General features: G+C 41.6%; 1 protein-coding gene across 3 annotated transcripts; it reads right to left on the reverse strand.

Moving 5' to 3' along the window:
* Positions 1-10: 10 nt before the first annotated feature.
* On the reverse strand, positions 11-17,836 carry LOC126501117 (C-C chemokine receptor type 5-like). Of its 3 annotated transcripts, XR_007591540.1 has the most exons (4): positions 17,761-17,836; positions 12,597-16,334; positions 11,353-11,519; positions 11-907 (listed from the first exon to the last, which is right to left on the reverse strand). XR_007591540.1 is itself a non-coding variant. In XM_050141599.1 (2 exons), exons 1-2 carry the CDS (start codon positions 17,819-17,821, stop codon positions 15,262-15,264), a joined length of 1,134 nt encoding a protein of 377 aa, XP_049997556.1. In that variant the 5' UTR covers positions 17,822-17,836; the 3' UTR covers positions 11,914-15,261. The 3 variants fall into 3 exon arrangements, 1 of the variants encoding a protein (XP_049997556.1); XR_007591539.1 differs by lacking the exon at positions 11-907 and having other exon boundaries at positions 3,420-11,519; XM_050141599.1 differs by lacking the exons at positions 11-907; positions 11,353-11,519 and having other exon boundaries at positions 11,914-16,334.
* Between the last annotated feature and the right edge of the window lie 4,705 nt (positions 17,837-22,541).

A 22,541-nucleotide genomic window follows, 5' to 3' on the forward strand; every position in this document is an offset into this window, starting at 1 on the left:
GGGGGAGGAGTCCTAGGAATGAAAGAAAGAAGAAGAGAAAAGAAAAAATTAAATGATACTTATTCCGTTACTGAACCGCTTGTGAATCTGCTTAGGTGAACTGACCTGTTAAGTGACTTTGTTAAAAATCTGCTTATCGCTGGAGCCCTTGGCTTCGTATTTGATGATCTGTAATGGCAGCTGAATGGTTATTTAGAATTTTGGAGAAGGAAAGATGTATTAACGCAGGAGAATTAGGTGGCAGATGGGGTAGGAGGGGCTAAGCCTGGTGTCTTTTGGAACTTAAGGGAACAGGGTCCCGTCTGGTCTTAAAAAACGATGAGAGAGCGGCTACAAATGGTCCCCGGGCGGGCTGGCGGAGCCCGCCATGGGAAAGCAGCTACAGGCAGTCCCCTGGCGGGCTGGCGGAGCCCGCCATGGGAAAGCGGCTACAGGAGGGCACGCTTCCTTGGCCCACGGTGGCGGCAGGTAACAGACACGTAAACACAGGAAATAGCCATAAGTATTTATTAAGGAAGAGAGAGAAAGAAAGAGAGAGAAAAGAGATAAAAGGAGAGAGGAGAGATAAAAGAAGAGAGAGACAGAGAAAACGCGTGCACACGCCAAGAAAGCAGAAAGAGAGAGAGGGTCCCAAGATGGCGATGGGCGGGTCAGAGGTTATGGAAGTGGGCGTGGCTAGGGCAGGGACCCAAGAATAACATTCCCACATCTTGCTTTTGATAAAAAGCAAATTAGACACTTCAGTTTGAAGGAATTGGGGCGGCGAATTCTCAAGACTGCTTCCGCCTGATTGTGGGCGTCGTCTTGGGGAGGGGTGCGAGAGAAGGCTGGGGTGCTGGGAACATCCTGGCATAGCTGGTCTCTTTGCTTCTGACCGATGTCTGTGGCATGGGAATGTCTGGAGTCCCTAAGTTATTGGCAGAACAAAGAACAAAGTCAAATTAAGGTTAAAAGAAAAAAATTTTAGGACCAGGGAATCGAGGGGGGTGTATCTCTTAACCATCTCTTCTAACTCAAGGGTTTGATCGTTGAGCTCCCGGCAACCCTTCACGGTTTTTAGGGATGGGGGAACCTCCAACCGCGGGCCTTCAGGGCCTCGGTTCCCTTCGCTGGCATTCAATTCGGCTTGTCTCCTGTGTTAAGCCTCAGCTCACCCGCGCCTGGAGGCCCAGGGTCTCCAGTTCTCTCTCTTTCTTTTTTTCCTTACTTTTCTTCCTTCCTTCTTTCGTCGTAACTGCTGCTACGGTGCAGCACGCTGCTTGGTGCAGCACGCCGCTACGGTGCGGCCTGACCTTGGCTGAATCCCTCCTGCCCGGGAATCACTCTCCCGTCGGAGGCTCCAGTCGATTCAGCCAGGTTATAACACCCCCCCCATGGAATCGGACGCCTTTCCATAGGGCCAGCGGATGTTCGTGCCCTGCATCTCGCCTTAAAGGGGAGCCGTTCTCGTTGTAAGCTTGAGGTGCCACGGTTTTTGCGGGTGTTTGCACGGCCTTGACCACGGGAGCCAATCCATCCAGACCTATCACTCTGGCCTCATCTTTTAATGCCTCACACTTATCAGTTTTTGTCCAAAATGGCCCCATTAAACTATACACGGCCGTTTTTCGGTTCCAGCCTTTTGCCCCTCCACTCTCGGCTTTTGTTGTGGCTTGGCGGGCTTTACAACTGAGCAGACTACACGTGGCGGTCGCCATCTTGGCTGAGGGCCAGATCACATGACCTCACTCTCCTGGTTTTAACCTGCTTCTTCACTCAGTTTTCACCAAACTCCTTATGCTAACTCTGTTAAATGTGTTTTGAGCAATGGTCAAATGCCTTTGATAGGGCCCATCAGAGGCATCCACGTTGCCCAATTCTTGTTCACTCTCTATGTACAATAATTGTTTACTACATCTCATTTCAGACTACAAAACATGAGTCTTGTATTTTAAACTAGTATGTACCTTTAAGTCTCTTAAGCTGTTCTCTACCATTGTCAGTTTTGCCGCTAACCTTATATTTCAAGCAGCTTTTCCCTCTATCTTTTTCCAATTTGGTCAAGCTCAGACCCAACTTTCCAAACAAATTCTATACTATAGTTATACCTGATAAACAGCCCTCAACTGCTCAGAGATATGGGGAATGTGATATTTAAGTATTTAATTATTAAAATAACTTTTAACAACGACAAAAGAGACAGGTTGGCTCCTAGCAGCAGCTTTCTGCTCCCTCCAAAAAAGACAGTCACGCGCAGAACAACGTCCTTCTGCATCTCGCTTCAACTGCAGAGCGCTGACCATTGGGAAAGCCTGCCTTTCATCTAAACTAAAGATCTCTAGACATGGACGGAATCACCGGAATCGACAGCCTAGCTGCTCAGGTCAAGGTAGACCTGTCTTCCTACAGATTTCTTAGCCCACAGGATCTTCTGGAGCCTGGCAGGCCCTGCGCTAAACAGCAAAGCTCAAGTGCAACCTTCAGCGACCATGGAGGACCCAAAAAAGAGTAGCTCTGGGTGCCAACCAAGTAAGTTCTCTGTCATTTTTTAATCAGTTACTCAAGTAAAATCTTATCCTTCTCAAAGATCTCTGACAGTCTGACAGCTGAGAGGTTTCGCCAGGTTGAGGTTTTACAAGGTGACCTCACCAAATTTCAAACCAAATTTATCTCTTATGCTACAGTCATTATATGTCTAAAACTTCTGTTTTCACAAACCCAAGGAGTTCTCATGAGTTCCAGGGAGCCAAATCAAGAAATCCATCTTAAACAGGTCAGATACCCCCTCGATTCCCTGGTCCTAAAATTTTTTCTTTTAACCTTAATTTGACTTTGTTCTTTGTTCTGCCAATAACTTAGGGACTCCAGACATTCCCATGCCACAGACATCGGTCAGAAGCAAAGAGACCAGCTATGCCAGGATGTTCCCAGCACCCCAGCCTTCTCTCGCACCCCCCCCCAAGACGACGCCCACAATCAGCCGGAAGCAGTCTTGAGAATTCGCCGCCCCAATTCCTTCAAACTGAAGTGTCTAATTTGCTTTTTATCAAAAGCAAGATGTGGGAATGATATTCTTGGGTCCCTGCCCTAGCCACGCCCACTCCCATAACCTCTGACCCGCCCATCACCATCTTGGAACCTCTCTCTCTCTTTCTGCTTCCTTGGCGTGCGCACGCGTTTTCTCTGTCTCTCTCTTCTTTTATCTCTCCTCTCTCCTTTTATCTCTTTTCTCTGTCTTTCTTTCTCCCCCTTCCTTAATAAATACTTATGGCTATTTCCTGTGTTTACGTGTCTGTTACCTGCTGCCACCGTGGGCCAAGGAAGCGTGCCCTCCTGTAGCCGCTTTCCCATGGCGGGCTCCGCCAGCCCGCCCGGGGACCGTTTGTAGCTGCTCTCCCATCGTTTTTTAAGAATAACAATGTCTAATGCTTGTTGCTTCTTGCTATAAAAAGGGAAGTTCAGAAATAGCCCCCATTGTCACAGCCTTATAAGTTCATCTATGGCTGTGGTCTCAGCTAGCTGATAAGCTTTTCATGCTCCATGGAGATTGATTTTTTAAATTTTTTTCCTGGAATAGAGTTTGCTTCTGGTTTAATAGACTTAGAAATCTCTCATCCCTAACTTTACTACTATAAATACCCAACCCTTACTGAGCTCTGATCACTCCAATACGTTGGACACACAGAGTCCGAGTTTGCAAACTTGTATAAGAATAAAGACTCTTTGCTTTTACTTACAGGACTCCATCTCCTAGTTGACTTTTGGGGGACTCCATGATCTGGGTATAACAAGGGACAGCCCCTGCTCCCATTGTTAGGAGTCACACAAGAAGACCAAGTGGGGATGGAAACGTGAGGGACTGGGTTGGAGACTGGATAGAGGGGGAGAGTACTGAAAGAGATGATTGGAAGGGGGAGCATTTCTGGGTCAGATAAAAACCTGCTGCAAGGGAAACTCCCAAGAATCTACAAGGATAACCCCAGTTAAGACTCCTAACAATAGTGAATACCTAGCATGAACTGGCCATCTCCTGTGACCAGATTGATGACTACCCCAGACAACCTCTCTGTCATCAGAATGCCTTCATCCAGTAACTGATGGAAACACCTGCAGACCCACAGTCAAGTACTATGCCAAGTTTGTCAGGGGAAACCTGACAAGAGAAGCAGAAAGTATTGCAGGAGCCAGAGGCATCAAGAACATCACAAAAAAACCTCACAGAAACAACTAACCTGCCTTAAAGGAACTCACAGAGTCTGAACAAACAACAAGGGAGCCTGTATGGGACCAACCTAGGCCCTCTACATATATGTGACTGTTATGTAGATTAGTCTCATACTTTCTAAAGAGACTAAGTGGGGGGAGGGGCGGGGAGGGTAGTGCTTTTCTGAGGCAAAGATGCAAAGTTCCTTTGCATCTCTTTTCAACAGATCACCGAGGAAGAAGCAGACAGGAGTTGAGTGCTCTGCCATGCTGACACAATCACAAGGCTGTAGATGTTCTGTTTTCTACCCACGTCTTGTGACAGACAGTCTTTGCAGCATTTGTCACTGCTGACTCTTCACTTTCTCTTCCTTTCAGGGTCCTCTTCCCTGCGCTACTTTGTATTTCTAGCACAGAAGTACTTTTGCCTTTCCTAGCAAATTTTCTTGCTCTTTAGCTGCTTCCATTACTCCAAGTTCTGTCTGAGGCATTTTGTTCAACCTTGGGGCATCCGTTGTTCATGACCCCGGGTGGACCTCTCTATTCAGTTACTTTTAGTACCCTGCCAATATCCCATACCCAGCTTCTTCTACTGCCTAGATTTTCCCCGTGGTTTCTAACTTAAAAACTGAAGCTGTCCTTTCACATTCTGAAGCCAGTGTTTTTTGTTTCACTGGGTTAGGGTCAAGCTTGACTCCTAAACCTGTGGTGAGAATTTAGCAGTCACTGTACCTGGGGTAGACATTAGAATGAACAGCTGTTTTCCAGAAGTACCCACGCTACACTGAAAATCCCAACGCAAACCTCTCCCTAAGTCCAAGTTCATCCATCTTCCCTCATCATGTTTAGAGCCATTAATGTCTCCATTCAGAGCCAATCTGAGACAATGCCTGTTATATTCTTTGTTTTTCATGCTTCACAGTTGCTGTATTTGGGTAATGAGGATATGTTAGTCCTTTTTTTAAACCTTGTCTCCAACAACTAGTATAGTACAATTTTGTAGTACTATAAAGAATGTAATAAACATTTTTATTCATTTTTTAAAAAGAAAGATGAGATACACAAGGTCATAATAGATGTACTTAATGGTTTTGGGGGGATGTTTGTTTGGTTTAGTTGTGCTTCTTGGTTTTGCAATGCAATCCCTTATAACCCAAACTGTTCTCAAAATTCTTCCTGTAGCTGAGGGTGGCCTTGAGCTGATCTTCTAGAGTGGTTATTGTGTGTATGTGGCAGAAGTTTGGTGTATGGGTGTAGACACAGCATGTATGTGCAGGTAGGTGAATCAACCCTCAGGAGTGAGCTCTCCTTCCACTGTAGGTCCTGGGGGTGGGACTCAAGTCATTAGGCTGACAGCATAAGCTGAAAATTCCTTTACCCGTTGAGCCATCACAAACTTCTTTGTTGACCAGAAAAAAAAACAAAAACAAAAAACCCAAAGTAACACTATAAACAAAGCTTGTGATTTCTCTGTGAACAGTTTGAAATGTTTTTTTTTTCAGTTACCATCCTGATCTAGCAATAAACTAGCTAAACAAGTAATTTCTAAGTATATCTTAAATAGTTCATTATTTTCAGAATTGAGAATTTGAGCCAGGCATGGTGACGAATGTTTCCAATTCCAGCACTGGAAAAGCTGAGGCAGGAGAATCAGGAGTGTGAGGCCACCCTTGACTATGAGTGTTGTAAGGAGGCCACTTGTTCATCCCGGCCACCCAGAACCTAAATAACCACACAGAAACTATATTAATTAAATCACTGCTTGACCCATTAGATCTAACTTCTTATTGGCTAACTCTTACATCTTAATTTCACCCTTTTCTAGTAATCTGTGTATCACTATGTGGCTGTGGCTTACTGGCAAGACTCTGACCAGTGTCTTTCTCTGGTAGGGCAACATGGCTTCTCTCTGACTCCACCTCCTTTCTTCCAGCATTCAGTTTAGTTTTCCCAGCCTAGCTCTACTCTACCCCATAACAGGCCTAAGACAGTTCCTTCATTAACCAATGGTATTCACAGCATACAGAGGGGAATCCCACATCATATGTAGAAATAGGGGGTGGAAGGGAAGAAAAGATTAGTGGTTGGTGCAAGAGTATGCAGCTTGCTTAAGTCACACAACTGAGTAAAAAGTTTGAGAAAATAATTTCTCTGGAGCTTACTTTTCCCTAACGACATTGTTGTGAAGGAGCAATGTTTAATCATTATGTGACAATTTCATATTAACTAGTTCTATAACATGCAGCAGAGGAGCTGAATTGTAGAGCTGTGTTAATAAGTGAGATAAACTAGTCTTGCCTGGGGATTGGACTTGTTCAGGGTGCAGATGCAGAAATCTGAAGGTCCTGTTGACTTGTTAAGAATGCATAGTGCCAGCCAGGCAGTGGTGACACACACCTTTAATCTCAGCACTTGGGAGGAAGAGGCAGGTGGATCTCTGTTAGTTCAAGGCTAGCCTGGTCTACAAGAGCTAGTTCCAGGACAGTCCCCAAAGCAACACATAGAAACCCTATCTCAAGGAGAAGGAGAAGCAGAAGGAGAAGGAGAAGGAGGAGAAGAAAAAGAATGCATAGTGTCATCTGCTGCAGACTGCAGAGCCTGTTCTATTCTTGAAACGGCAGTAGCCACATCTCTGTCTTCAGCTTGACTTCACCACAGTCTCCACAAGCCATCACCAATGAAAGGTTCAAAACTGGCACTCATTCTGGCTTAGTATTCTTCACCTTATATGCTTTATGAATAATCCATCTTCTCTGTCTTCTATCTTCATTCTTACTTTGGGGTCAACCTACCAGCAATGGCTGTTACCTGCAGTGTTATTCCTGTAATCTTTAGAGTCTTCCTTACTCTCTTTAGTATTGAGGGGAAGATTTGTCCTGAAAGCGTGGCATGCCTTTCTTCAAGTTAGGATCCCAGAAGGGATAAAAATGAGGAAAAAGAAAACCAACCAAAGCAGCTGTTCTTTCTATGTTTCCTGCATGAGATACTCTGCTCTTGTGGACGAACAGCTCTGAAATGGATTCTAGTTCCACTATTTTTTCACTTCCCCCTTGTTGGGGGGTCCCTGCAGTTGTCACAGTCAACAGAAATATGATCTGCAAGCCGGGCGGTGGTGGCGCATGCCTTTAATCCCAGCACTTGGGAGGCAGAGTCAGGCAGATCTCTGTGAGTTCGAGACCAACCTGGTCTACAAGAGATAGTTCCAGGACAGGCTCCAAAACCACAGAGAAACCCTGTCTCGAAAAACCAAAAAGAAAAAAAAAAGTTAGAAACATGATCTGCAAAGAGGTGAGAATGAAAACCGGGTTCAACTTGACTTAGTCCAGCTGGATCAAACTTCAGGGGTCTGATGTCAGGTGGTTTGTTGGCAGTAGATTTAAACACAATACAATTTGGGGAAAGTTTCCTGGTATGATAAATCACCAGTGCACAAGAATATGTAATTACATAGAAACTTAAATTACATGCCATTTCTTCCAAGAAGATAGGTTCTAGAGATAGTATGCATGTACTAGCTTAAGAGCCTAAGGAAGGAACCTATACAGCTAGTGTGTATAGGTTATTTGGTATATTAGACACTTCTGGTCCTGGTTGTGGGAGCTTGATATGGCTTGACCCTACAGATAAAGATCACCAGGCTAGTAATCACTTCCAATTCCCAATCTTCTGGATGGGAAAACAAGTTATATATACTTCTGAGAGGACAATGCTGTGTGCTTAACATTCCTGGTTTTCCTGGTGATCTGAGGGCACAAGGAACTTTGTGCTCCCAACACCCCATACTTTTCATTCTTAAAGAGTCCACCTAGCATTCTGAGGTTGATTCCATGTTTATACACAATTCCCATGGGAAATCCATTTGTTTTTCTAGAGATATACTTTTATTAAGGACACCTTGCCAGTTAATATGCACATCTGATCCACTGATGCCACCGAGGAAGCTGAGAAGAGGGGAATTCTGGGTCCTGGTGGGATTCATAAAGAAAGGCAATGGATATGGCAGAGTTATACGTGTGTAGATTAAAATAGGGATGTCTGGAGAAAGTCTGAGTCTCCTATGGTCAAGTAAAGAATCCAGGACATTCTATGAGCCAAGAGTCAGCTGCAGAAATCAGCCAGAGGCCTATACAAATCTCTTCTTGTTGGAGAGTCCTCTTTCATGAGGCTACAGTTTGCTGAAAACACTAACAGGTTTTTCAACCATGTTTCTATAAATTCTCTGGTTTAATAAGTTTTTATGGTGGTGTACTGTGACTAATCTTGTCTGTCAATTTGATTAGCTTGAGAAGTGCCTAGAAGAACATACTAAAACCCTCCTCTAGGTAAGTCTGTGAAGGAGTCATCCAAAGGGGGAAGATTTATCCTAAAAGTGGTTAGCACCATCCTACAGGATAATAGCCTATAGTAGGCTATCTTTGGGCTACCAACCAGCTCCCAAATAGGGACTTATTAGTTATGAATGATCGGCCTTGTCTCACGAGCTCTTATAACTTATTTTAACCTTATTTTGTGATTCCTCTCTGCATGCTGTGAATGTTTTATTGCCATTGGTTAATAAAGAAGCTGCTTTTGGCCAATGGATTAACAGAGTAAAGCTAGGCAGGAAAACTAAGCTGAAAGCTGGGAGAAAGAGGGCAGAGTCTGGAGAAGCCATGTGGCTGCCACCAGAGACAGATGCCTCCACCAGAGCTTGATGAAACTTTGCTGTTAGACCACGACCTCATGGTGATGAACAGCTTAATGGAAATGGGTTAGTTTAGGATATAAGAGCTAGCTAGCAATACGCTTAAGCTCTTGACCAAATAGTATTGCAAATAATATAGTTTCTGTGTGATTATTTTGAGTCTGGGAAGCCGGGAATGAATGGACAGCCTCCAACTACACAACCTGTTTCTCTTCATTTACATTTTGCCCTGGGACTTTTTTTTAACCTTTCTTTCATTGGTATGTCCTAATTTTCCTGCTTCTTCCATGTCTGTCTGTCTGGCAGCTGCCTGGTTGACTGGCCCAGGGCATCTCCCCCTTTTCCCCCTCATCCTTTCTTTTCTTTTGAGCCTAGATTCCTCCTCCTACTTATTCTGTCTACCTGCCAGCTCTACCTATCCCTCTACTGCCTATCTATTGGATATTCAGCTTTTAATTAGACCATTCAGCTGTGTTAGATAGGCAAAGCAACACATCCTTACATAGTTAAAGTAATATTCTACAACAGGAGCCAAGAGGAAATAAAAGGGGAAAAAAAGAAAACCAATCAAAGCAGTCATTTTTTTTTTCTGTATTTCCTGGCCACCTTGGTGTTAGCTATTCTGCTTTACCATTATCTTTCTGCCATGCTGAAATAGCTAAATCTTCTCTCCCTCAAGTTGTTTTGCTCAGGAATTTTGTTAGATATCCTCTTGAAGGAAGACTGAAGAAAGCAATGTTCTTCCCTATCCTAGCCATGATACTCCTTATCTTCCATGGGGGAAGGGCAGGCTTAGGGTTGGCTAATTAAATCCTCTTCTTACAGGAATATCTGAGAGTGAGGCTCTAGATGTAGATGAAGGAAGAGGTCCTAAGTAAACACATTCCCATGTGTTCTTGCCAGGGTTTTTCACTGTGTATTGCTCTCTTAGTTCTTGATAAGTTAATTTTCATGTACTTCTCCTGGTTTGTAATATATTGAAATCCATAGTGGAGGTAAAAACTATACCTGCTTTCCCAGTTTTCCCTGAGTTAAAGAATCTATATCTAGTGTAGAAGGTCCTTCTGTTTATGTGTTGCTTTCATTGGTTAATGAAGAAAGAAACTGCCTTGGCTTTTTGATAGGGCAGAACTTAGGCAGGGGAAAACAGAACTGAATGCTGGGAGAAATAAAGCAGAGTCAAGAGAGATGCCATAAATCTGCGGCTGGAAGTAGATGTGCTGAAACTTTTCTGGTAGGCCACGACCTCGTGGTGACATACAGATTGATATAAATGGGTTAAATAAAGATGTAGGAGTTAGCCAATAAAAAGATAGAGCTAATGGGCCAAGCAGTATTTTAATTAATACAGTTTCTGTGTGGCTATTTTGGGGCTTAGCTAGCTGGGCAGCCAGGACAAACAAGTGGGTCCTCCTCCTACGTATATCTGACTAAAATTACTGATGTCCTGCTAGCTCAAAAAAAAATGTTTCAGAAAGAGCAATATATGAAATATATGGAACACAATGACAAATTTTCCAGGCACATTACACTGATTACTGTAGTGTGGTATTGATTGGTTAATACAAAATGGTATTGATTTCACAGGCAAGGAGCACACATATAGAATTCAGTTTTCGGGAACTTCTGTCTCATGGCAGAATTTGATTTGAATTTCTGGACATGGGTAAGAGTATTGTAAGAATTCTTCAAGCTAAAGAAGAACTAGATATGCTTAACAAATTTTTTATAATAACAAATATCTACAGGAATATCTGTGAGCTAGGTGACACTATTCTACGGTCTTACCATGCAATATCCTATTTATTCTTTAATCAAAGCTATGATGCAGACATTATTATATTCAATTATAGAGAATAAAGCTGAGGCTTAAAATGGTAAATTTTGCATAGTAACTCAATACCTGATGCCAAAATCTAAGTCATGCTGATACTTATTTATATGCAACTAGACTAGAAATGTTCAATATAATAACCCTGGTAACATTAAAATTAAATAAAATTTACAACCCACATTAGCTACAGAATATAGCCTCCATGAGTTGTAGGTAAAGCTCCTGAATTTATACAAGCATTATTAAAAGTGGTAGCAGAACCCATTCTACTACCCCGCTCAATGACTTACCACTGAGTGCCCTCTGAGACTAGGAAACACTATCATTGCATGCTGATACTAGGTCCTCTGAAGCCCTCTCTAGGACTTGGTGTTGACTCTGTTCTTCACTTATGGAGAGAAGCACCTGCACTGAGTGGTCCTCAATGGCTTTTCCATTTTCAAGGTATATAGTTTTGTAAGAGAGTTGCATCCAAGAGGAGTGATAACAGTAATGGAGAAAACAGAAGACAAAAATCAAAGGAAACCACCTGCATCTCAACTATATTTGATCATTTCAAACCCTTGGAATGTGCAGGTTAGAGGGAAATGAAGGCGGAGTTTGGGGCGTTTCACATATGTGAAAAATGCCTAGGTGGAAATAATTTCCTGACCTTATTTTAGGTCTGGGCTTCAGCATTCTGCAGATCCACCTCAAACATTTATTTCATGCAAAGTGTTACTTGTGTCCTACACTGATGCTCTTTCTGTTCTTCAGAAGCAGTGAGAAAGAACTATGTGTCATCTACCCCGAGCTTCTCTGGATATGCCTCTGTCCACACTGGAATGAAAGAAACAAACAGTAAACAACTGGGTGAAACCAAACTCCTTGTTTGCTGTGTCAAGGCTGGTTGCCAGGCATTCTTAGTAGTTTGCTAGTTGGCCACTGGTGGGCAGTATGGAAGCAATATAGCCCAGGTTATTTGCAGTTTTGATAGCCTTCCTACTGACTCAAGCAGAAAAGGTTCATATGCTTTTGAGGTGGTGGCAGGCCTTTAATCCCAGCACATGGGAGGCAGAGGCAGTGAGTGAGTCCCAGTACAGGGGTATAAAGAGAACCCCTGTCTCACAAAACTGAAATGAAAAACTATCTTTTGAAACAAAAATAGGCTCCTGAAGTGTGATAGAATTATAACACAGAATTTATAATCCAATGAAGTCATAACAATATGAAGCCAAATGAAACATTAAAATATTTATAAAATTGTGAAAGAAATATATACATAGTCATATAACACTTCAAGCATCTTTCTGTCATGGACTCATCTAACATATGTATACATCAGCTATTTTAAAAAAAAAACTGACTGTGATGGTTGGTATTGATAGCTTGACTGTAATTACCTAGAAAGCACATTTCTGGTTGTATCTATGAGGATGTTTCTAGAAAGGATTAGCTGAGAAGGGAAGACCCACCCTGAATGTGGGCACCACCATTCTATAGACTGGGGACTTGGACTGAGTGAAAAGGGGAAAGGGAGCTGAAACCAACATTCAGCTCTCTACTTCCTGGATGCAAATGTAACATGACCAACAACCTTACACTCCTCACACATCATGGTAGGCTGCATTCCTTCAAACTACCAACAAAAGCAAGCCCTTCTTTAAGTTGCCTTTGTCAGATTTTGTCACAGCAACAAGAAAAGCTACTAACAAACATTCCCATATTCCCACAACAGCTGGCCTTATCATAGCAAATAGGGCTCCGGTCCCCAATTATTTTCTCTTTTAACCCCAGCTGCCTCCTACTCTTCTTTGATACATCCCACCTTTGGATCTAAGGAAAGAAAAGCAACCCTTTGAATCTGATAGCAGTTGCTGCCCTAGCCCTGTCTTGATTACTACTCATTTTGTGTACCTTCTTTCAGGAGCATGACCAACTCTGACATCTTCACACACCCTGCTTTGGAAACTGAGGCTGTAGCAGACTGAAAACCAGCATGTTCCAAACTCTCCTTGAAGCATCTCTCCTCTCTCTGTCCAAGAAACATGTGGACAGAAGTTCCAGTGTTACGTAGTTGCCGCTACTGAAATTACTAACATACTCTGGAAAAGAATTTTAAATAAAGGAAAAGCAATGCTCATCCTCCCTACCATGTGCCTCCCCTTAGGTAACAGACTACAAAGTTGCATGTCTTTGTTTTCAATCAAATTCTTGACTTCTGACATCTATTTGTAAATATATTAAAACTCTTTTGGTTGAGAGTAAGCACAATTTGAAATTTACAATCTCTCATGCAACTCTGCTCAGGAACTACATGCTTAGAAGTAACAACTTTTTTTTTTTTTTTTTGGTTTTTTTGAGACAGGGTTTCTTGTGTTGCTTTGGAACCTGTTCTGGAACTATTCTTGTAGACCAGGCTGGCCTTGAACTCACAGAGATCTGCCTGCCTCTGCCTCCCAAGTGCTGGGATTAAAGATGTATGCCACCACCACCCAGCAGAAGTAACACGTTTAAAAATAATTATCATAACAATTTGTCTTAGGAAGAAAGTTGACTGTTAAAAATATTTTAAAGGAAATATAATCACCATCATCATCCATTTAAGATAAGGACTATATTTAAATAAGTACTATTTGGGGATGTTCTCCAAAATAACTACTTATAAAATACTCTCATAATTTTGTGTACTGTTCACTAAATGTTCACGTGATTGAAAGAACAAAAATGAAATTATTTTTTAAAACGCATTTTTTATACATCTCATATTATCGTCAAAGAATTTACAACTTTCTATATGCTTAAGAATATAAAAATACAGAGCTGGGTGTGTTCATATACATCTGTAATCTCAGTGCTTGAGATGTAGGAAGGAGGAGCATAAATTTGAGTCTAGTCTCAGCTACAAATTGGAGGAGAAAATGTGGATCTCAGGAAAGAAAAAAGCAAATACTCACTTCCTGCTGACACCCACAAGCCTCTGGTTTCACACTCAGAGTTTGAGAAAAACAAGTAGTACCTTTTGTTAGCCAGACACTTTAATCCTTTGAATGATTCTCATCCTTTTGTTTCTCCCCTTAATCTTCACTGTGAAGATTTTAACTGCTCCAAAATTCAAAACAATATCATAAATAACAACTGCAAAAACAACAAAAAATCCCAAACCTCTCTGCAATGGATAAATTTAGCAATGTTTGTGTGGAGAAGCCATCTGTAAAGCGAAACCGAAGCCTTCACTCTTAGCCTGGAACACAGAAGGTGGTAATTACACTTTCTTGACTTCTGAAGCTCACAGCAAATTGTTTCTCTCAGATTTGCTGATTGCTAGGTAAATAGAGAAAATTGATGCTCTTCCCTCATATCTTAGGGCCTCTGCTTAAAGTTGTAAAGCTCTGGGTTCAAATTATATAAGCAACCCTTAGCTGAATCCACAAGGAATCTGTATTATTACAAGACTTTAGGCTCATGATTCATAAGCTCCCTGGTTCACCCTAAGATTCAAAGCTGGTATGGCAAAATTTGAGTCTGAAGGGCAGGTACAAAATACCATCTGAGGCTACAGGCTTTAAAACGAGACTACTCTCATAGGCCAAGCTCTTTACCGTATTCTTGTATTTGTTGTTTATTCTATGGTTATTCCAAACTACTTGAGTCTAGAGGTTCTCGTTTACCTCTACCTCCAATTTACCCAAAATTCTGCTGACTCTAGGTCTTATATGCCAAAGCGATGCTTCCCCACTGTCTAGCCAAGGTGGCCTAATCTCACTCTGAACTTATTGCTGCTGATCTGCTTTCCCTGAATGCTCACCAAAGCCATGAAATAAGCTTTGTACAAACCTGTCCATGTGCTTCCATTCTGCTACAACTTTGAAGGAGCAAAACTGACATAGTGCGTTGTTATCCAGCCTTGACTCTCTCTCCATGGCCTTTCCAAATAGCCACAGGTCTGCCTTTGTTTTGCTAGTGTAGTCTTGCCGCCCAAAGAATGACTTCCCTCCCTCTCATTTACTAACATATGATCCAGTTCAAATCCCTTCTTATAAAAAGATTTGTTCCCACCCCTCCCAGGCCACAGAGCATTTACCCGGTCATACAAGTCTATGGAACTAATTCATAGAGCTCAGCTATTCATTTTCTACCTAATCACACTCTCATCTTTTCTTCTCAGGGCAAGACAAAGATCTATTTTAAGTACACTTATAGCCTGAATTTTGCCTTGTATAGGGAAAAAGATTGAATAAGGTATTCTTCCTGATGGATGTTATTTCTGCTCAGATAGTCAAGCTTAAAAATCTCCCAATTTTTGGGATTTTTTATAGTGAATTTTTGTGGCTAAAAGAGTTTGCCATAACTGGAGGTGAGTGGAAATGAGGCCAGGGATCACTATCTCACTGATACATTCTCATTTGGCTTTCTAAAACCAATAGGCTTTAAAAGACTCCATCTAGCTAAAATAAATATCCAAACATGCATGCATCTTAGGCCCTCTACAATATTAACTTCCTTTTTTAAAAAAAAAAAAAAACCATTTCTACTCCCAAGCTACATACAAAACTAAGTGATATACAAAACTCAGCCCAGGTCATAAACCAGTAGAAACATCCTGCTCCCCTGTGGATCGGGTATAGACTGAATTTATACGATCAAGATTGTCTTGCTGGAAGATTGGGCAGTGCTTGCAAAAACGTTTAACAATGTGTTTTTGAAAGAGCACTGAGAGATAATTCCGGAACTTCTCTCCAACAAAGGCATAGATGACAGGGTTGATGCAGCAGTGTGTCATTCCAAGAGTCTCTGTCACCTGCATGGCCTGGTCTAGTCTATTAGAACTACCGCAATTATTCAGTCCAAAGAATTCCTGGAAGTTGTACAGAAGAAGGACAATGTTGTAGGGAGTCCAGAAAATAAAGTAGATAATCATAATGGCAAAGATGAGCCTCACAGCCCTGTGCCTCTTCTTCTCATTTCTACAGTGAAACAGGGTTTGGAGGATTCCTGAGTAGCAGATGACCATGACAAGTAGGGGCAGGATCAGACTCAAGATGACCATCTTTAATGTTTGGAAACTCTTCCAGAAATGATAGTGGCTATGTGGGAAATGAGGACTACACGTAGAATGACGACCTTCTTTTTGAGATTTGATGAAGATTATTTCTGGGAGTGAAGTAAACACAGCCACCACCCAAGTGACTCCACTTGTAATCACCCCAAAGGTGACTGTCCTGGCTTTCAGAGCAAACACAGCATGGACAATAGCCAAGTATCGATCAATTGTCAGGAGGATAATGAAGAAGATTCCACCAAAATAACCAATGTGATAGAGTCCTGTGAGTAATTTACACATTATATTCCCAAAGACCCACTCATTTGCAGCATAGTGAGCCCAGAATGGGAGAGTGAGCAGGAAGAGCAGGTCAGAGACGGCCAGGTTGAACAGGTAGATGTCAGTCATGCTCTTCAGCTTCTTGAAGTTTATCAGGATGAGGAAGACCAACATGTTCCCCACAAAACCAAAGATGAATACCAGAGAGTAGAGTGGGGGCAGGAGCTGGGCTGCAACTTGTTTCACGTTTGTTTTTTGGCAGAGTGTTGCCCCACCATAATCATCATAGAAAGAGGTCGTACTTGATACTTGCAAATCCATTTTGCAAGAATCTATGAACACAGAAAAGACAATGCTTAATGAAGTTAAAAGCTGTTATTCGTCTACCACAATTACAAATGGTTTTATAATTTAGTAGGTCTTTGAGGCATAGATTTCTACATTTAATTTTCCCCTTGTTGTATGAGCTAAAATTCATGAAAGATGCATTTCATCAAATAAAATATTGCTTTATCTATCAGTGTGGGGTGAATTAATCTGTGAAACTGAGCCAGGCACTCAGGTTTAAGACCTCTACTGAAGATTCTGTGTCTAGGCATTTGCCCACAAATAGTAGGTGCTGCACAAATGCCAGCAAGAATGAACACTGAGTTCTAATCACCATTCTAACTGTCTTACCTACTCATTCATTAAATACTTAAGGTAACTGTTTGAGGCAGGTAATATCGTTCACATTTTTCTAGATAAAATGGCCCCGAGTACAGAGAGAATGAATAAGTCAACACAAAACCACACCACACTGATTTTGAATTCAGATCATGAACCCTTAACTGACATGTTGTGTGTTGCTTCTTGGTAATTAACACACTTTTAGTAACATGTTGCCTCTCTGTAGTCAGGATAAAATGACTGACTGATGTCCAAGTACTCCCAGAGTGCCATAGAATCTTTTATTAGTTATTAAAGTGGGCCATCTTCATCTCTTCTATGAAGTTATTTCTGCTTCCTAAGTTGCTGCCACCAAAAGTTCTCATATAAGCAGAAGAAATGGTCAGATATAAAATGTTTCCTCCATCTCCATGCATGAATATCTTACAGGCTAAATAGTCCTGTGTTCAGCCTCTGACCACAGACTTGTCCTAAGTTCTACTGCTGTACTTGAGAATTTTCTCTACTTGATCCTCAAACCTCCAAACTTAGACAGTTGAGAGAAACACCCAGAAAATCTCACCTTCAAGTGCTGAGCCAGAACAAAAATCCTCTGTAAGTAACTTAGATAATTTGATATGAACTTAGACAATTTTTAGTTTCCCCCTCTTTTCTGGGAGACAGGTGGGGCAGGGGAAGAAAGAGAACACAAGAGACTTAGAGCTTCTGACACACCCATGCTCCAGATGACCCACAGAGAGGTTTCATTTCTTCTCAGATGAAGATAATGATTATCAAACCAGTTTTCAGCCAGTATCATTGCTGTAGAAGCTATTTTAAGAGGTAAAAACTCTGCTTTTTTTTTGTTTTAAAAAAACTATTGTCTCTTTTAAATACTTCATTCACAATTATGTTTTATATACTGGATGACATCACATACGGAAACATATCCTAAATTCTTACCCTTTCTGTATCTTAAAGATTATATTTTCAGATAATCCAGTGAGCACCTGGTGCTGACAGATGTCCGCTCAGGATTTCCTGTTGAAGTTTTTAATCATCATAGAGGCTGAGCTAAACTAACCTCCCAAGGGTTAAGAGGTGACTTACCAGAGTTTCTTGTCGGGGGAACGGATGTCTCAGCTACTCTGGCTATGAGTGTTGTACACATCAAACATATAGACAGTATAAAGTAAGAAACAAGATTTCTTTCAAGGGGGTGGAGTTTTATGAGAACGGGCATTACGTAGTGTCTCAGGGTGGAGGGGTGTTGGATCAGTTCTTCTTTTTTCATTAAAGTTGCGTTTAAAGCAGAAAATAGAAGGCAGCTCTGGTCTGAAATTTTGTTGAGTAGTTTCCCTCCTCACATTATTTTACTTATGTTTTCTGCTCAACCAACCCCACTCACAGCCTATTAGAAATTAGAAAGAAGTTTTAAAGATAGAAGAATACTTGTATCCATTTCTCAAAGCCCACATTTGAATCAAGAGAATCACTGTTTAAGAGACAAATAACGTACACAATACCTCAGTGTCTCACTGGTAAAGCCCAAAGGGCAAGAAGATGTGCTCTCCTCACAGTTGCTCTTGGTTAAAGTAAACTCCAGCCAATCAGATTAAAATTAAAATCAGATAGAAGGTTCATTACAGAACAGAACTTTGTTCCTTCTTTTACCCATCCTCCCCTCGCTTTCCTACATTTACCGTCCAGTATGACTCTTCTGTGTAAACTAAAGCAACTGGCAAAAAAGGGTTTACATTTTCCTGGGAGCCAAGCATATTTCTTGGTTCTCTCCTATATCTGGTAACTGGTGAAACACATAATTGTACATTTTAAGTAGAAATGTGTGAGTACTTACTCTACGTCAGATTTGAAGGTAACAAAGTGCCTCACTCCAAGAACATAATTTATCTGGAGACATGGAGGGTTTTTCATGCAGCAGTGAAAAAAGTGCATGATAAAATTCAGACTACATGATAATGCTATATGTGGCCATATTAGGTCTCCTAGGTGGTGGATGAATTTTTTAAAAACATCAAGGAATGACAGCAGAGATGAAAACACAGCAAAGAGGTACCAATGAGACACAAGGGCCCCTCAACTGTAGAAACAGCAGCTCTGACTTATGACCTATAGGAAGGTAAGAAAACTTTAAACAGAAAAATTTGTTCCTAAATCAGCAAGAGGCAGCCTAGCCCACTAGGCTTCTGCAGCTAGACTGCCACACTTGACTCCCATCAACTGCCTCATATGTATGTTAGGCTGAATAACAGTAGTATGTCACGAGCTGTTAAAACAGGCGGTTGCCTTCAGTGACTCCATTTTGCTTTGTTCTTATTCCTCATTTCCAAGATTATCTACCTCAAGTTCCTGGAAATGCTGATTCTACACTTAAACTTTAATTGCCCTAACATAAATATTCCCACTTCCCCCATAGACTTGGAACAGGGGAGTGTTCTTCCCTCCAGGTGACTGGCATCCTCAATAAATTCCGCTTTATTTTTTCCAATTATTGTGTCCTGGGGACTAATTTTCTATGTGGTAAGTGTCCAGATCTGAGTTTGGTAGCAATAAGAGGCACTAACAACAAATATATGGACAAACTACACACAAAGAAAACAGCAATCTCTTAATTACGCAGTAGTCTTTTCAAAATAAACACAATTTAGAATCTGCATTTCTTTATCATTCTCTGAGGTAGACCTCTCCAGGGCTGCTAGACAAATTTTATAATTCTGTTTGTGAATACTATTGATTCATATTGTTAGGGCTTAGGCTGTGCTGAGATAGTTTCATAGGGTAGTGGAAGATATAAGAGCTATAGCTTACCTCCAGAGGGCAGTGTGGAGAAGCTATGTGGCTCAAAAGTCAGTGTGGTCTTGGCAAGCTACTTTACCTCTGAAATTCCATTGTCACTCCTGGTAGTGATGTGCTAGAAGATGTGTGAAAGAATGAATGCTATCAGAGACCATGCAGCCTTGGAACAGAGGTAAGGCCAAGATCACAGTTTGCAACGAAAAGCCTAGCTGAGCAAGGTTTTTACCGTTTATTGAATGCCAGGTCCAGAATGCAATTCCCAGGTAGAAGTTTGTCTCGAGGATGCACAAGGAAATGAGGGCCTATGGACTCATAGAGAAGTCTCTACTCACAAGTAAACTTTGTTCTTGTGCTATTGTTGTTGTTGTTATTATTATTATTGTCTGGGCATAGTGGGATACACCTTTAATCTTAGCACTTGAGAGGCATAGGCAGGAGGACCTCTTTGAGTATGAAGTTAGCCTGGTCTATGTAGTGAGTCCCAGGTCAGCTAAGACTAAATAGTGAGACCTTGTCTCAAAAAAAAAGTTTTTTATTATGAGTATATTTCTGTAACTGCAGTTTTAATTGAGGTCTTATATATTAGTTGTATAGCTTTGCCAGTTTTGACTTACATAGTTATAAAACTCCATCAAGATCTAGTAATAAGGGATATATCTTCCCTATGGCCTAGGAAGGTGTCTTTGGGTCATTTTGACCTTATTTATATAGATCAGATAGTTTTTAACTTCACAAAAAGGAAATCCCAGATGCTGCCTTCCTCCGGCCTGGTGACTTTTGCTCCACATCACAACATTAGATATGTTTTACAAAGGAGACAGGATCTCTTCTGTAATTTACTAACAGGAACAATGTTATACTAATTGTCATTGCCAATGTTCTTTTGCCTGTCAAGGAGGAAGTCTACTTTGATCAGTGTAGCCAGAGACTCCTTCCAGGTTTTACAGAAATAAAAAGCCTCTGCTTTACCAGTTCTCAATGTCACACATTTGCCTCTGTGCCTCAGCAATGATGCTTGGGTTCAATGACTCCCAGACTCTTTACTTCCCGCCTCACACTCCTTTCATGAAAACTGGAATTGGGAGACACTATTTCCCATTTTTGTCTTTGTCCTCTAGACATTTGTAATGAAAGCATAACCCCCTCCCCAGCCTAACCGTTTTGTAAACTCCATGAAAAATATCAAATCATGTAATTCTCAGAGGCTGTCTGCTATATACTTTCATTAGATATGTCTGGGATATGACATAAACCACTTAGCTCAATTTGGAATTGTGCCTTATGTATTTTAGACCAGTGCCAAGACACGGATCTAAGGCAATCCTGGGAAAGGTAACAGAATCTAAGTACCAATTAAGGCTTATAACACACCACGGTCATCTCTAGAGGTCAGATCACATCTGCAACTCTATGTATAACAGGATATTATATAAGGCTATTCTGACATCTGCAGCTCTATGTATAACAGGATATTATATAAGGCGATTCTGATCACTCTGGAACTGACAAATACAATCTAAGGCTGAGGCCAAGAAGTGTTAAGTGCTTCGCCATTATAGAGGAAACCACTGACACTTGGGGTTAGACACCTTTCCTCGGCTTACTAAGAAGTGACAGAACCATCCCTGTGCTGTCTCGTCAACTCTTTATAATGTCTGTAGAAGCATTAGTGGGAGGGCAAGATTAATTCATGCTCTTCCTCTCAGAGCCAGGAGGGACTCCAAGAGAGTCACATTAGAAATGGGGGTTTATAAGAGGAAAGGGCAGCCAGTCAGCTCCAAAGGGGACTAAGGGGTGGAATGTGAGGTAAGTGTGTGTGTGTGTGTGTGTATGTGTGTGTGCGTGTGTGTGTGTGTGTGTGTGTGTGTGTGTGTGTGAAGGGGTAGAGACAGGGTATGTATGAGGAAACAAAGATATCTCAATACTTCATGTTCACTAGGTTGCATGGCTACCAAACAATGTGGACAGGGTACGGTTGTATTATGGAGCCCACTATCAGAGACAGGCAACATCAACACCCAAGAAATGGTGAGTTAGAAAAAGCCCAGTTTGAAGGAGATTTTGTGTGATCTAATAGGTAGTCATGGGTGTCCTTACTAGCTCTGGATCCTCTGAAGGAAGAACACAACAGTGTTCATCTTTCTGGCCATCTTTGCCAATACAGAAGGGCCTGTGGAAGGAACCAGCTCTGTAAAGAAATGTGCATCCTTCTGGCCATATCTGCTTTCCTCATGGCTAGCCTATCCCTGGAAAGCATATGCCCTGGAGGTCATCTTGAGGCAGACCACATCAGGGCTGAGGGTGGGACTGGAGTTGGGACAGAAAAGGTAGAGCTCATACCTGCTTTAAGCACAGCCTTTCAGAATCTAATTGACTCTGAGGACCAATTGAACTTTATTCAAGAGAAAGAAAATAATTGCATATTGCAAATACATTATATTAGGAGGTTTAAAAGTTGCTGTCAATGAGCCAAAACTTTACTCAGTTACCTGATGTTTGCTTATGAATTGCTGAGCTGATGTGGCATAAGATTTATGCTGGGGACAGCAGGGATGCAACTCTTGATTTATATATACACCAACACACACACACACACACAAACACACACTCACACACACATTCACCATACACCACACCACACCAGAACCTTCTCAAAGTTACAGATATTATGTGTGGTGGTTTGAATAAGAATGGCTCCCCATAGGCTCCTATATTTGAATGTTTGATCACCAAGGAGTGGCACTATTTGAAAGAATTAGGAGGTGTGACCTTGTTGGAGTAGGTATGGCCTTGTTGGAGGAAGGGTGTCATGAGGGGTGGGCTTTGAGGTTTTAATAGCACAAGCCAGGCCCAGTGTCCCTCTCTTTCTGCTGCCTGTGAATCCAGATGTGGAATTAACTTCTCCTGCACTATGCCTGTATGCCACCATCTTCCCCACCATGATGACAATGGACTGCACCTCTGAAACTGTAAGCAAACCCCAATTAAATGCTTTCCTTTTTAAGAGTTGCCATGGTCATAGTGTTTCTTCACGCAATAGAACAGTAACTAAGATAATATGCCTATACCTTAAG

The sequence above is a fragment of the Alexandromys fortis genome, unplaced genomic scaffold (genome assembly GCF_014885135.2).
Source record: "Alexandromys fortis isolate MF-2015 unplaced genomic scaffold, M_Fortis_MF-2015_v1.1 scaffold_44, whole genome shotgun sequence".
NCBI lineage: Eukaryota > Metazoa > Chordata > Mammalia > Rodentia > Cricetidae > Alexandromys > Alexandromys fortis.

Bases quoted from the DNA above. Each gene is read 5' to 3' on its own strand.
- LOC126501117 (XM_050141599.1), bottom strand. From the start codon at position 17,821: ATGTGTACAACACTCATAGCCAGAGTAGCTGAGACATCCGTTCCCCCG. The intron at 16,335-17,760 runs GTAAGTCACCTC...CTGTGTTCATAG, and splicing joins TCCCCCGACAAGAAACTCTG to ATTCTTGCAAAATGGATTTG.